The 16200-nt window shown below is 41.8% G+C and overlaps 1 protein-coding gene across 1 annotated transcript in view; it reads right to left on the reverse strand.

Annotated features, from left to right (window-relative positions):
- Positions 1-2500: 2500 nt before the first annotated feature.
- Positions 2501-16200, reverse strand: part of LOC134794043 (protein turtle) — a 33486-nt gene continuing 19786 nt past the window's right edge. Inside the window, exons 8-17 of the mRNA XM_063765749.1 lie at positions 15811-16071; positions 15144-15214; positions 14579-14770; positions 13504-13725; positions 12433-12541; positions 11838-11921; positions 11300-11485; positions 10666-10893; positions 8256-8342; positions 2501-2636 (exon numbers count right to left, since the gene is read on the reverse strand). Coding sequence (XP_063621819.1) covers positions 8311-8342; positions 10666-10893; positions 11300-11485; positions 11838-11921; positions 12433-12541; positions 13504-13725; positions 14579-14770; positions 15144-15214; positions 15811-16071 — 1385 coding nt within the window. The 3' untranslated portion in view covers positions 2501-2636; positions 8256-8310. The remainder of the gene's footprint in view (positions 2637-8255; positions 8343-10665; positions 10894-11299; positions 11486-11837; positions 11922-12432; positions 12542-13503; positions 13726-14578; positions 14771-15143; positions 15215-15810; positions 16072-16200) is intronic.

Below are 16200 nucleotides of genomic sequence, written 5' to 3' on the forward strand. Positions count from 1 at the left end.
TTACATGCTAAATCGTCATCGGCAGTGAACTAATGATGCGTCCGTCGGCGCCGGCGCGTCCGCGGCCCGTCCGGGTCCGTGTCCGGCTCGGGTCCGGGTCCGTCTCCGGCTCGGGTCCGGCCCGGCGCGGGCTCCGGATGCCGGCGCCCCGTGATCCCACGAGACGCTCCATGCACGCATATACATAACTACACCTTATTGTAACTACCTATCTATTACTTTACGAGTTATTTTATTTCAATTTCTTTAAAGCGTACATTTTTATTCTTATTTATTAGGAGGTCCTTAATACGAAATTCGTATCATTAACAAAACGTCTGCATTACAAGATCTACAAATAGAGTGCATTATGCGAAAATATAACAAAAATTCATCGATAGGAATTAACTAATAACAAAAGTAACTCTAAACAGTCTTGGCTATGACTGGTCAACTATAGGTGGGATCGCTCCAGGAACCGATATAATTACGATGCCTCAGTGTATTTGTAAAGCCAGACAGGTCTGACGCGGGGATATGGAAAATGTACAAATCAATTGACTGGACTCCAACACCCGGTCGTCGCCGCCGGCCTCGCGCCGACTTTCGGCATCGCGCCGACACCGACGCCCGGCCTCGCGGGCTCGCCGCTTCCTCAGACAGAACCTTACCGTATAAATAAATAAGTGTACAAGATATAATATCTACTAATGTTTTTTACATATGTACAGAGTTTAAAAATTATATAACGTAGGTACATAAATAATAGAATCAATAAATTTGTACTTGAAATAATTATAAATTTGAGAATACGAAACATTGTTTAATTTGCAACTTTTGAACGTTACGACTAAAAACCTACTTAAAATTACTTTGTTCATATTTTATTGCAGAGCGAGCGCGATCGCTCGCCGGCGAGGCCGCGACCGCGCCCGTTCGCATATACACGTTATCTATCCTTAGTTACAATAATAACTACAATATAATGTTGGTATGAGCGGTGTCGTGGATGCTACCCGCCCATACCTAAAGCGTTTAGGCGGACGCTGCGCGCCCCGCGCGCCCGATATGGCACGTGCGGCTTTAGATTTCCCATTGTGAGCCCATGTCATTTCCGTGTGGTTTTAAAATATTAGAAAAAAACCTATGGATTTTGCTGACCGCCATACATATAGTATTTTAAGAACGTAAAAACATGTCAACAGATATGAGATAATTAGAAAAATAATTGACGATACGTTTCGATAAAGGCGGGCGAGCGGGGCGGACGCAAAGCGCCACGGCATCCACTTTCTACATATGTACTTTAATTATAGCAGTCATTTGCTTCGAGAGACTGGAGTCATCGTTCCCTAAGAGCTATGTTAGACATCTAGGGCCCCGCGCACCGCGCCGGGGCCGAGGTGGGATCTTTACTCTACGTAATAATACGAACGTATCAAATCATAACCGTATCTATTTCGGAATGCCCCTCGAACGAGTAAAACTCGGGCCGCGACTACTTTCGAGGCGATAATTGTCGGAAGAATCGTGATTGTGCCCATTATATATCCGGCTCGACGTCCGAGTCGAAAAAGGAAGTATCTACGTAACTCATCTAAGCGTCACGAACGAGCCGAGGGAGTTGCGGCCGGTCGGCGTCTCCAGGCGAACGGGACCGAAGGTATTCCGGAGGACGGCGGCGGCGCACTCAACATACGCTCTCGGCCGGCGCCGGCGCCAGCGGCGCTAGCGGCGCCAGCGGCGACAGCGGGGACAGCGGGTACACCGCCAGCGGAGACACGGGCGGCTCGGGCGAGCGGCGCCGCAGCGCCTGTCGCTTGCGGAACTCCAGGAACTCCTCCTTCATAGCGCGCACCCGCGCCTCCACGTCGTCGCGCGCGCGCGGCCGCCGCTCCGGCGTGGACGGCGTTGGCGTGCGTGTGGCGCGGTCCCACTCGTAGTGCACGTCCACCGAGCCCGCGTCCGCCGCCGAGCCCGGCCGCGGCGCCGGCGCCGGCGGCGGCGGCCGGTACGGCGGCGGCCGCCACTCGGCCAGGCTGCCGGCGCGGCTGCTGCGGTTGTGCGCGGACGACGACGCGTTCTTGCTGCCGAAGCCGCTGGACGAGGAGCGGCTCTCGGGCGAGGCCTCGTGCGGCGGCGGCGGCGGCGGCTCGGCGGGCGCGCGCGGCCGGTGGCGGCGCGCGGCGGGGCCGGGCCTCCACCCCGGACCCGTCGTCGGCACCGCCGCCGGGCGGGCGCGAGGACGGAACGGCGACGGCGGCGTCGGGAACGAGCCCTCGGCGGAGCTCGGGAAAGGCACGGAGCTGAGGTCCGAGATGTGGAGCGGCGACCAGGGGGTCCAGGCGGCGGCCCACGGCGGCCAGGGCGGCCACGGCGGCCAGGGCGGCCAGGGGGCGGGCGAGGAGGCGCGGAACAGCGGCGGCGCGGCGGCGGGCTGCAGCGGCGCGCGCAGGCGCGGCAGGAAGCCGCCGTCGTCGGAGGAGGAGGGCGCGGGCGAGGGGGAGGGGGAGGCGGGCGCGGAGGGCGGGGGGAGGGAGCCGAGCGACGGCGCCCAGTACCCGCGCGACCCGCGTCCGCAGCGCGACGCGGGCCACACCCAGTTGGCCGTCAGCCGCAAACACTGCACTAAACTCGATATTCCGCGTTCACTAAATCTGTAATACACATAATATTGCCCTTTATAAAAGTGCCTTAAGCGATTGACGTGATGTATGTCTAGATATAGAGTTCTAGCTTCATAGCTTTCGCTCCAGTAATAATAAAGTATCTTATACTTAAACGGTCCGCAAAACACGGATCCGTTAACCCTTTGAACGCCAAACCTACCTATCGCAAAATTGCAATAAGATTCAAAATGAACAAACGGAAAAATATTTTTTCTCAAAAATGGACGGCAAAGTCGACTTTGCCGTTTAAAAAATTGGTCGCGAAGCGCGTAGTTTATGGTCAGTCAAAAATTAAAAAGTTAAAAACATTGCAGTCTCGGTTTTGGGACGGCAATGTTGCATACAAATTCCATTATTTGTCGTGTTCCAAACTTTTTAAAAGTTGAAATGGCCATATCAAATGAAGGCACAGGCCCATTAAGAAGCCCAAATCAAAAAGCACAAAATCAAAAGCACACCACCAATGAAGCCTGCCGAATCCCTTGTTTACAAGTTTCACTTAGCAAATTTTGATGATATGAATAATGATTTGTCAAATACAGATTGGGATACATTCTTTAAGGGTTTAAATGTGGACGCCTGTGTAACAAACTTTTACAGCCTATTATATAATTTAATGGATAAACATGTACCTCGTTTTCCTTCAAAGACTTCACGCACAACTCCGGTATGGCATAGTAGACCCTTGAAAAAAATATTAAAAGAAAAAAGAAAATTCCATAAACTATGGAAATGTTTTAGAAATCCTTTAGATTACGAAACGTTTAAAATATTAAGAAAAAGAGCTGAGGCAGTTGAAAAAGATTGTTATAAAAAATACATAGAATTTAGCGAAAATAAAATCGAATATTCTTCCAAGTTTTTCTGGAATTTTGTGAAGTCTACAATTTCAAATAAAGGTATACCACAGACTATGTCTTACAAAGGTGTCTCAGTTTCGGACGGGGAAAGTATTTGTAACATGTTCAGCGAGCATTTTCAATCTGTCTTTGAATTTTCTTCCTTACCGTCTGTGGATATCGATTGTCTAGAACCTCCATTAAAACCGGTTTTTAACATTAATACAATTAATTTAACAAATGACTTAGTTCTCAAATATTTAAAGTTAGTCAATGTAAACAAGGGCGCTGGTCCTGATAGAATTCACCCACTATTAATAAGCAAATGCGCGGACACATTAGTATTTCCTATCACTTGGATTTTCAAACAATCTATTAGTGAAGGACATTTTCCACAAATCTGGAAAACAGCTTGGATAACACCGATACCCAAAGGTAATATCAGTCAGAATATCGAAAATTATAGACCTATTTCAAAATTGTGCCAATTTGGCAAAATATTAGAAAAAATTGTAACCGATCAGCTTTCCTACGCCGTTCGTCGTCATATTAATCCAAACCAGCATGGGTTCTACAAAGGTCGAAGCGTCGAAAGTAATCTTTTGTCTTTTAGCGAGATTATACGTCATGCCATGGACAATAAATATCAGGTCGATGCAGTGTATACAGATTTCGCAAAGGCGTTTGATAAAATTTCTTATAATACGCTCTTATTAAAACTATGGAACCTTGGTATGCATGGTGACCTTTTCCGGTGGGTTAAATCATACGTAGAAAACAGATCACAAGCGGTAGTACTGGGAGGTTTTTCATCTGTCTTCAAACAGACCACGTCAGGCGTCCCACAGGGATCACATTTGGGCCCATTGTTATTTATTCTGTACATAAATGATATTACAGAGTGTTTGTCCAACTCGAGAGCCTTGCTTTATGCAGATGATACCAAAATTTACAGAGTTATTAAAACGCACACTGACTGTTCTGATTTGCAAGACGATCTGAAAAGATTTGAGGATTACTGTGCTCAAAATAACCTCTTTTTAAATAATGACAAATGTTCCGTAATCACATTTACACGAAAAAAACAGCCCATATTACACAATTATACTTTATGTGGAGGTACTTTAACTCGGCGGGATAGCATACGTGATCTGGGGGTAATAATGGACACAAAATTAACCTTTAATCTTCATATTGATAATATCCTAAATAAAGCGTATAAACAGTTAGGCTTTATTCTTCGCGTCGCAAAACCCTTTCGAAGACCCCTGACGTATAAGTTACTTTATAATAGCTATGTTAGAAGTCGCTTAGAATTTGCTTCTGTAGTATGGAACCCCTGTCATGATGTACACAGAAACAGAATAGAAAGATTACAAAAAATATTCATAAAGGCTCTTGAATTCCGAACAGGTAGAAATTACGAAAGTTACGCCTCCTCCTTAGCCAGTTACAATCTTCAATCTCTTTCCATAAGACGCTCCTGTACTGATTTAATTTTCTTATTCAAAATATTCAATAATTTAGTAGATGCCCCTGAACTTTTAGAAAATATAGATTTACGCGTACCCCGCAGAACAGAACGTAGTTGTCGAAATAAAATGTTATTTAGTATCAAAAGCAGCAGAACTAAACATGCGCAGCACTCATACATTAAACGCACATGTAGGTTGTACAATGTAAAGTGCCAAAACGTAGACATATTTAGCAGCTCACTAAGATTGTATAAAAAATTAGTTTTTTCTTCTTTAAAATAAAAAACACCTGTATGACCACCTAAATTAAGATTTCCTCGCATATCTCGTCACACATACTAGTCCATATGCATGTCATTTATACGTAGTAATAAGTTTTTATTATAATATCTGTTTACATATAGGAAACTATAAGTCTATTACTAGAAGAATGTTACTCTATATACTTATCTGTTTTATAAGACTGTTTGTTTCTTAATAAATTAAAAAAAAAAAAAAAAAAAAATTAAACAGCCAAACAGATGATTGGTACTTATTAGTACATTATTGTCGAGGCTCGGAAGTAGCTACTTGCAGGCTGAGGATTCGTTTTAAACGGACGACCGTGGGAGGAGTCCGTTTAATTGAATCCGAAGCCAGCAAGTAGCCTTCCAGCCGAGTCATATATAGTGCTTTTCTCAAAAATGGTGCAAGAAATATAAATATCATAGAAATATTTTACAAAAGCAACGTTCTTACGTATATATTTTTACAGAAAAAAGTAGAAACAATTGAAAAAATTAGCCTTGCCGCCTTTTTATTTTTTTAATAAAAAAATAGAAGTGTATTTTTCTGCCGAAAATACGCCAACCTATTTGAGACAGCTAAATAGTCGCGGTACTAATCATCTGTTTGGCTGTTTAATGGGCCTGTGCCTTCATTTGATATGGCCATTTCAACTTTTAAAAAGTTTGGAACTCGACAAATAATGGAATTTGTATGCAACATTGCAGTCCCAAAATCGAGACTGCAATGTTTTTAACTTTTTAATTTTTGACTGACCATAAACTACGCGCTTCGCGACCTATTTTTTAAACGGCAAAGTCGACTTTGCCGTCCATTTTTGAGAAAAATTATAATGTTGGTACCGCGACTATTTAGCTGTCTCAAATAGGTTGGCGTATTTTTGGCAGAAAAATACACTTCAATTTTTAATTAAAAAAATATAAAGGCGGCAAAGCTAATTTTTTCAATTGTTTCTACTTTTTTCTGTGAAAATATATACGTAAGAACGTTACTTTTGTAAAATATTTCTATTATATTTATATTTCTTGTATATTTATATACGTAAGAACGTTACTTTTGTAAAATATTTCTATTATATTTATATTTCAGTATACTGGGTGTTCGCAGGACTGATAGAATCAGAAACACGGAACTGCGCTTCAGAACTAGAGTTGTAGATGTAGGTGTCAAGACCGCTAAGCTTAAGTGGGACTGGGCTGGACATGTCTGCCGCATGCACCCTGAAAGGTGGGCCAAAATGGTTACGGAGTGGGACCCACGGAACACCATAGATGGTGCTAAATAGCCGGAGTGCAGGCAGACCGAAAAGGAGATGGCGGGACGACTTGGACGTATTTTGTCTGGATTGGCGGGAAACTACAAAAGACAGGGTTGAGTGGAGGGAGCGAGGGGAGGCCTTTGCCCAGCAGTGGGACACTAAACCAGGCTAAAAAAAAAAAAATATATATATATATATATTTCTTGCACCATATTTGAGAAAAGCACTATATATGACTCGGCTGAAAGGCTACTTGGGGGTCATCCATTAATTAGATCACACGTTTAGGGGGAGGGAGGGGGTCAAGAAAATGTGACATATTGTGACAAGGGGGAGGGGGGAGTCACAAACTTTGTGACGTACTTTTAACTTCATCAGTAACCGAAAATTTATTTAAATTATTTTATTCGCTATACGGTTAAATAACAAGTTTTTGAAATGATAATCGTTTTTATTAGTTTAATTTTATTTCTTAATCAGTGTTGGGTTATAAAATTACTAATATTTCTTTTGTCAAAAATATTTTGATAAAATATTTAATAAATAATTGCCGATTTCGTTGAAGAAATGTGACGTCACATCAGGGGGGAGGGGTTTGCCAAAAGTGACCAAGTATGACAAGGAGGGGGGGGAGGGGTCAAAAAACCTAGAAATTCGTGTGACGTAATTAAAGGATGACCCCTTGCTGGCTTCGGATTCAATTAAACGGACTCCCAAGGTCGTCCGTTTAATACGAATCCTCAGCCTGCAAGTAGCTACTGCCGAGCCTCGACAATAATGTACTATTGCTAGGCTGTGTGTGGTCCCTTCGACACGCCGAGTCGAACGCTACAGAGCCAGTCTAAAATGTCTCAAACAAAGGCGCTTTATCGGAGAGGTTTTTTGAGCTTTGGACTAGCCCGCGCTCAGGTACCAATTACAATATTAACAATATTTAAGACCCTTTTTTACAGGTAAGTACCTACACGTGCGGTTTTACTTAACAATAGACAAAGGATTAGCCGTCAGGGCCTGCTACAAATCGAAAGACTATACATATATTAGGCCGCCGCGTGCGTCAGTTGATTTGTTTGACGGTCAAAGGGTTAAAAAGATGAAGTACTAGAGGGCTTGAAACCTGTCTGATGATTCAAAAATCAATGTTTTAAGTTTTTTAAATCTCATCCAATAATTTAATCCTACCTAAATATAGTTTATGTGACTGCCAAATACATTAATAAAAGGCTTCTTCGTCATTTACGATAACATCGCTTTTGTTTAATTTAACAAATTATCAAATGCCGGTAGCGACCCCTAAATATCAATTTAAAAATATATAAAGAAATCTGGAGTGTTTTATAACGTAATAGATAATTTTTAGAGGTTGGGAATAAAAAAAACTAATATAAAAATAATATCGCCTTACTTTGATGTCACAAATTTTCAAACGTCGGCAGCGACCCCTAAATATCAATATAAAAATTTATAAAAAATCTAGAGTGTTTTCTAATACGATAGATCATTTGTAGAGGGTGAGAGTAAAAAAATAAACATTTATTTCCAGTACTAGTTTGAATCACCCTACTGTCTATATCCAGACATAAACCTCAATATTTCAAGTTTTTCAAAATTCATTTTAATTTACTGTTAGAGACCAACCTGACTTCCTATTTCGAATCAGAGCAGCAGAAAAAAAAACAAATATATCAGTTAGATTTCTTAGTAAATCAACATCACAAACCATAAATATAACACCTTATGTAATACTCACTTCTTAAAAGGCACTTGAGTGCTGTCATGGGCGCGCAGATCCGTGAGTCGCGCCGCTACCATGTTGTATGCTGTAAGCGGATGATTTCTGAACGTTAACGTAGCGTCATCGTCCCGTCACGCGCCCGTGTCGGACCGGCCCCGCCACCTCACAACACCACCATATTGTCAACGTGAAAGCTAGACACCGATATGAGAGTTTGTAGCTACCTACATCACAAAGACAGTCTGTATGTTGAGGTATTTGAATAAAAGTAAACAAACAATTTGTAAATTTTCGGGTAGTTATAACATTTATTGGTTACCCATCAAATGCAAAACTAAAAAAATAAAATTTTCATCTACCCTCAACTGGCTTAAGGATCCATTTGAGGGTAGATTTTGTTTACTTTTATTTAAATACCTAAAGATACCGAGTATAAGTTGGTGCTTATCACGACACATTGTCGTTACGCCTCTACAAAGCATTTTAGCTACACCGGGAAAATTATAACACCTAACTAATGTGTTATTTTTTCAAAAACAAAATATAATGTATTTATCGCCACATCTGTGTATTTAATATGCCAAAAAGTATTTTGATTGTAAAGGAATAACATAATTGAAAATAAATTATGGATACTTACTTGTACAGTTGTTTATTACACAATCTACAACTCTGGACCTTGAAGGAATGCATGGCGTTTATAACACCAGATTTGGTTGACGGGAAATTATCTCCTTGGCCGTCTAACGGTTAAAAAGAAAACAGGACATAATTATCATGGTCTACATGGGTTATGTAGATCATGATATGTCCTGTTTTTGTAACTTTAATGATGTAAGTAATGTAAATTCACAGTTATTTATCTCGGATTTCGTCAGGTAAACATATAAACCTTCATATCGGTGTGATGATAGCCATATTAATGGAAAGCGACATGACTTGGTTAGTAATTGCGGATTTGTAACCACAGTCAGGGACCTATTTCATGTTGTTTCTATTTCAAAAGGATAATAATAGGTATTTACAGTTTCATGTAAAAAAATTGTCATTGACATCAGCAGGAGCCTTGTTATCAACAAGTGAAACTATTCATTGAATACATGAGCGCGGCTACAGGCTGGAGCCTGTACGTGTCTGTACGTGTGTGTGTATGTGTAAGCTTTCGTCAGTCAGATTCTAATATTTTGACATGAAACAGGTCCCTGGAAATCTGGAATGATATCAAGCAGGTATTTCGTTTAGTGCTTTAGTCAAATAAATTGAAATAATTAAACATCTGAAGATTAAACTGCTGAAAATAGTGCTGAATTAGAGAAACAGGCAAAGGAAAAGGCAAAATTAGTAGATAAGACTGAGGTGTAAGTCCTGTTTCAGTGGATGAATTAAAATCGCATAATATAAAAGGATATAATTTATGTCCTTGGAAACAGTACTTACTTTATGTATTCATGTTCATATTTATTATTTGCATACAAAGTAGCAGCCATATTTATGTAGTCATATTGTTTATAGGTAAATAATGTGTGCTACTAAGTATTTAACAGACAACAAATAATTAGGTATTGCCTATGTGCATAGCTTTCGCGCCGTCCATGATTAATAGATAAAATCTGGGGGCCGATTTTTTTATTTCAAGCGCTCGATTTCGACACGCGAAAATCTGTGGAAAACTGTGAATTGATATTATTTTGAAATATCTACGAGCAATAGAAATTGGGAATCTATTGGTGCTGCATGACCACTCATTTTCAATTCTATGAGTAGAATTTAAATGCCTAGTAGTGGAGATATATTGAACGGAGCCACACGAAATTAAAAATCAGCCCCCTTTGTCCTTTGCACATAGTCAATAACATTTCTTTTAAATCATTACAAGAGGCCAAATTATAAAGCATGCAATCTGATTTCGTAGCACCAGAATAATAAAATAATACTTAACAAAATGTAAGTAAGACAAGTGGCAGCATGCGTGTAATGTTCGATGGTATGCACAAGATGCCGATGCTTCACCGACAATATGGCAAGTTAGTGACCGCAGTCTCGTACTGTCCACGTAGGTTTGAGACTGCTTCGCGCTCTTATGACGCTCTCTCGCACTTAGTTTCATTTAATTTCCACCTTTTAAGTTGCCAAAGAAGACCAACAAAAAATCCTACAACTTTCATCTTATAATTTTTTCATCAGGTTGAAAAGACAGGTCTGAATGGTTCATATTCAAAAGGATCGAGTCAAATAACTTTGGACATTTCTTATTCTAAATAAAGTTCTGACCACGGACAATAGATGATTCCAATTTTAATGTTTTTTTTTCTATTTAGGGAATATTAAAAAAAAAACATGTCTTGCCAGCAAAAACTGACAAATTACAAATTCTTCAGTGCGAGAGAGTTCGCGCGTGGCGGGGCCGGCTTCGGCCGCTGCTCACCTTTCTCCTGCTTGCGCCGCTTGCGCTTGTTGCAGATCTTCACCGCGCACACAGACAGGATGATGGCCACGATGAAGAACAGGATACCACCGACCACCCCCGCGGTGATGGCCTTGTGCTTCACGCGCGCCGGGACTGGGAACTTCACCTCTTCCGAGCTTTCGAAGCTGGATGCCGAGTTGGCTAGCACGCGGAAGTAATATGTGCGACCGCCCACTAGGTTTTTAACTGGAAAAGAAGAGGACTAGGTTAAGAACGAGCTTGAATATAATCCGAAAACTGGAGAAATGTCCTACCATAATACCAGTGTCTATGTATAACCCCTTTCGCGATGAACTCAATGTTTTGTAGATACAATCAGAAACCACGGAAATTGTATATTATTAAAGGAACCATTCACCATAATGCCAAAACCTTTTGTCGAGATAGGTGCGAACTGCCTAGACACATGAAGCAGCTTTTGTCAGAGCGGATTTGCAGTCTTTGCGGCCCTAGGCCCCAGGCCTTGTAATAACTACTAGCCGCCTCTTTCACAGCTCCAATCACACAAACTGGTAGCGTGAAACTTCTGCTGCCATTCAGAACAGACGTAGGCATTAATACAAAAAGCTTGTGATACTGTATCGAATATTACCGAGGTAGCTGGTCTCCTCGGGGCGGATCTGGCCGCGGTTCAGAGTCTTCCAGTGCGCGTCGGTGCGGTACTTGATGGTGTAGTACTGCACGAGCGACGCGCGCTCCAGCGGTGCCTGCCACGTGATGAGGAACCCGTTGTGGACTTCTGTCACAGTCAGGTTGCGGGGTGGACCCGATTTTGGACCTATACGGGCAGAGACAATGTCAAGGGGCTGTGGTTTGTATTATAACATAGGCATTTAAATAATGAACGTCATTTGAAGCATATAATTTTATTATATTTTACATATGTATTTTTTTTCTAGATTTACTCGTATACTAAAGACACCATGTACCGACTACAGTGTGTTAGTAGCGTGCAAAGATACATAAAAATGCAGTTAAGGCCGTTTTTTAGATCCACGATTAAACTGATGTCATTGTGCAACAAAAAAACTGCCATAAGCTTTCATTACAAAATTAAATAAATGAAATCGTAGTTCTTAAGGCCTTAACTAACTAAACAATCCACCCTATACGCATGCGTGTGTGAGTACCGGTAGCCTCGGGTGCAGTGGGGAACACCTTCTCGTCGGGCGGGCCCGCCGGCGTGGCGGCCGGCTTCGGCTTCGCGCCCACATCTACAACCAATCACACCTCTAACCCATCTGGAACACTGTTCAACAACACTAACAACTTTCCTTCCACCTGCGCCATCTATTAACAGAGATGTCGATACGCTTGAGGGCTTAAAAGGCCACGCCATCGTGAACTTTGTCGGAACGCACGAAGGTTGATATTGGGCTGTGGCCGCGCGCGTCCGTTGACATCTTTGACGGTCAAATGGCTAAAATTGCGTATCGAAATCAATGTTTGAGCCTCGAGCCGTGTTTACAGATGTACAAGCTTTAATTTATTTAGCGCCAACTACGAATTTAAGCTGGGAGGCCATTGCAGCGTTATTACAATTGTCAATGTTATTTAGTGCGAAATTTTGATACCAGGTGAACCGTTCGACGTTTCTAGTTAAACCATGCCCCACAATGGCCTCCCAATCTTCGATTACTTCACCAATATTTCCTGACAACTTTTAAGTCTATGAACCGCGGGCTCTGTAAGTGCACAACGTCCACCACGTGTTAGTGTACGTACCGAGCGTCCGGATAGTGATCGCCTTGCTCATCATTCCTTCTCCGATCGTGTTCTTGCTGTTCACTTGGAATTCGTATGTCGTTCCTGGTTGTAGGCGGTTTATCGTTACCTAAATTAATAAATAAGCAAGTTATTATTATAGCTATCCATGTGTTTATAAAACTAATATTAGGTACAAATTACAAAATTGCTGCGGATAAGAACAGATTTTTACAAGAATATAAATACTAATCTTAACAAGAATATACAGGGTGGCCCATTTAGATCGGTCAGTATGGGAAAATCTGACACTATAAGACATACGACGATCTCTTCTTAGGAACCATGTCATCGATTTTAGTTTAGACAAGAAAAACTGCATTCATACCTACATAAAAAAATGTATGTTAAATGTATTGAAAATAATGGTGGTCATTTCGAAAACTTACTAATATAAATTAAAGGATATGAAAACAATGCATTTTATTCATTTCAGACATCATGTTTCATAGTAACATTTACTGCTTAAGACCTACACAATCGATATCTAAATAGAAATAGTGTTAGTTTTTTTTTCAAAACGTCCGGGTTCGATTCCCGAGCTGAGTGCATACACATTTTTTTTTAATGTATGAATTCAGTTTTTCTTGTTACTAAAATCGATGACATGGTTCCTAAGAAGAGATCGTCGTAAGTATGTATTATAGTTTCAGATTTTCCCATACTGACCGATCTATACTAGCCCTCAACCAAACTGACGACCGGTGTCGTGAAACTTCTCATTCATGCTTACGTGGTCATGCCAAGAGTGAGAGAGATATAAATAGTATATTAAACCCAATGATTAGCATTGTACCGTAATAGCATTCATGATTATTTTTGGAGGATAGTCACCACTGTTTAAAATAAGGTTGAAAGTGGATAATTTTTTTGATACTGGAGGTTACATAAACAAATACAAATAATTTATACAAAGATATGACAAAACATGACTAAAACACAAAGTCAAATCATTTGGGGCAACAGTAGTCTAGTTTAGTATTTAATTCCCCTATTTTGTAAATCAATAGGTCACAATCATAAGAAACTCACCGTGGTGGCGCCGGACGGGGTGACGGGCACCTTGGTCCACTCGGAGAAGCCGGCCTCGCGGTGCCAGATGGTGTAGTCCTGCTTGTAGTCGGGCCCGCCCGCGTAGCCGGGCTGCCAGCGGAGCGTCACCTGGAACTCGGTGGCCGTGCCGGTCACGTTGTACGGCGCGTGCGGCTGCGTGCCCTCGATCACTAGCTGGGTGTCCGCGGTGATAGTTGCCACCTGAAAACAAACAACTCGGTTAAACTCATCTTCTAAGCATCCAGTAATAATAACAGACGGTTCTGAGATAAAATAGAGGAATAGTGCCGTGTTTCCACCACTATTCCATCCTCATCCATACCATTCCGCCTTTGTATTTGTCACGTGGTATAGGTAGGTACCTTGACAACTAATTTAATCGCAGCGAAATTTAATGTCATTGCTGCCAATCTATCCATGCCCCCATTCTATAGATGCTCAAGTCCTGTTGAACTGGTGACGCAGTCTGTCGAGGGTCGTTGGTATTCTTAGCGCCCAGGGGTTCTAGCCTAGACGACAATCGTTTGCAGAAAACGAAACGAAACGCTAAGATAAACGTAAGTATAATTTATGGAAATGATAGAGTCTCGTTTTCTGCAAACGATTGTCATCTTGTCTAGGCCCCCAGGGGATTTCTACAGCGGCAGACTGCCCGTCATTGCCACGAAACATCGCTCACCCCAAACTGAAATAAATGTCATACTAAGAAAAAGTGACCAAGGCCTTCAGTGCAGGCTGGAATCAGACCAGCGTCCTCTGCTATCGCGGCAAAAAAAACAAATTAAAATATTTTCTAAAATATACTGGTAACTACTGGGAAAAAAAATGTACCAATTGTGTTACCAGTGGTAAAGGGTGGGAAAAAATTCCCAGTGGTTACCACTGGTAACAAGTTAACAACTTGGTGGTAAGTAGGGGGAAAAAATTGTACCAATTGTGTTACCAGTGGTAAAAGGTGGGAAAAAATTCCCAGTAGTCACCACTGGTAACAACTTGGTGGAACTAGTGGGAATAACCCTTTAATTAGTCTGTTTATTCTAATAGTATCGCTCACCTCATTAGCCGCGACGCACTGGTAGATGCCGAAGTCCTGCCGCCGCAGGGTGTCGATGGTGATGTTGCCTCCCAAGGCGCGCACACGCGACTTCTGCAGCGGCAGCCCGTCGCGCCGCCGCCACGCCACGGTCGGCCGCTGCGTGCCCTCCGCCTCCTGCGCCTCGCAGTGCATCTCCACACTCTCGCCCACCTGACACAATCATTACAATATTAAAGAGTATGTAAACAGCTGCAATTTGCTCCCGCAGTGTGCGCGCCTAACTTTGACATCCGTTTTTTGAGAAAATTACGTATCAATTCGACCAATCTAGAATAGGGTAAGTAGGTAATATAAAAAAATATTGTATCTAAAAACACAACAATTTGTTTAACCAATTCCTCATTTCAATCGCGGGACTATCCTATCCTATTTAAATATGCGATGTGTAACTGGAAAATATTATTAATGTACATAGTACATATGTATAAGTATTGTTGTTGTTGTTTTTGGTATTGTAGGTAGTTGTTGTTAAGCAGAACGAAGATACGAAGAACAGTAAATTAGGTCTAACACAAACATTCACCTTTCTTTGGTACAATGGTTCTGGCTCTACTGTAAACGCTGGTGGCTTCCGCACTAGTACTTCCATCGGTCCTGTAAAAACAAAAACACAATTACTTATAGAACATAAAACCGATTTAGCTAAATAAGTAATGTAGAAATTTCATTAAATCGAGGGATTATTTGATAAAAACCGGCCAAGTGCGAGTCGGACTCGCGTTTCTAGGGTTCCGTACATAAGTCCGACTCACGCTTGACTGCACATTTGTAATAGGTTTTCCTGACATCTATAGGTAAAGACCTATTTTGTGTATTTTTTTCAAAATTTTACACCCAGTAGTTTCCGAGATAAAAGGGGGGTGGGGGAATGGTAATTTTTTGGCTATTTTCTTAAATAACTTCGAAACTATGTATTTTATAAAAAAAATATGTCTATCTTTGGGTCACTAATATACATGTGTACCAAATTTCAACTTAATTGGTCCAGTAGTTTCCAAGAAAATAGCCTGTGACAGACGGACAGACAGACAGACGCATGAGTGATCCTATAAGGGTTACGTTTTTTCCTTTTGAGGTACGGAACCCTAAAAAGCACGAAGATTTTCGTATATTGAGCACTATTTAGGGGGTTATTTTTCTACTTTATTTTCGCCCATTTGTTTTGCAAACTTCGACATGAAAGTACGTACCTGAAGAGCCCTGCGTGCCCTGCGCATTGTAAGGCGTGCAAGTATATCTGCCCTGATGATTCTGATTGACGCGCGTGAACAGCAGCGAGCCGTTGTTCATGATCACAATGTCCTTGGTCTGGTAGGGCTCCAGGAGGCGCTTGTCCTTGGTCCACGTCACGTATTGGAGAGGGGGGTTGGCCTTGATGTAGCACTGCACCACGCCGGCCAGGCGGAAGGGCAGGTATTGGACTGTTGGCGTGAACGTCACTTTTGCTGGGTCTGGAATGGGGGAGATTTGTTAGAACAGGTATATGTAGGTAGCCTCAAAGGGCCACAAGGTAGTACCTAAGTATTGATAGAGTTATTGATAGAAGATAATAATATGTGACATCAAAGAAAATATCGTGC

The sequence above is a fragment of the Cydia splendana genome, chromosome 1 (assembly GCF_910591565.1).
Source record: "Cydia splendana chromosome 1, ilCydSple1.2, whole genome shotgun sequence".
Taxonomy (NCBI): domain Eukaryota; kingdom Metazoa; phylum Arthropoda; class Insecta; order Lepidoptera; family Tortricidae; genus Cydia; species Cydia splendana.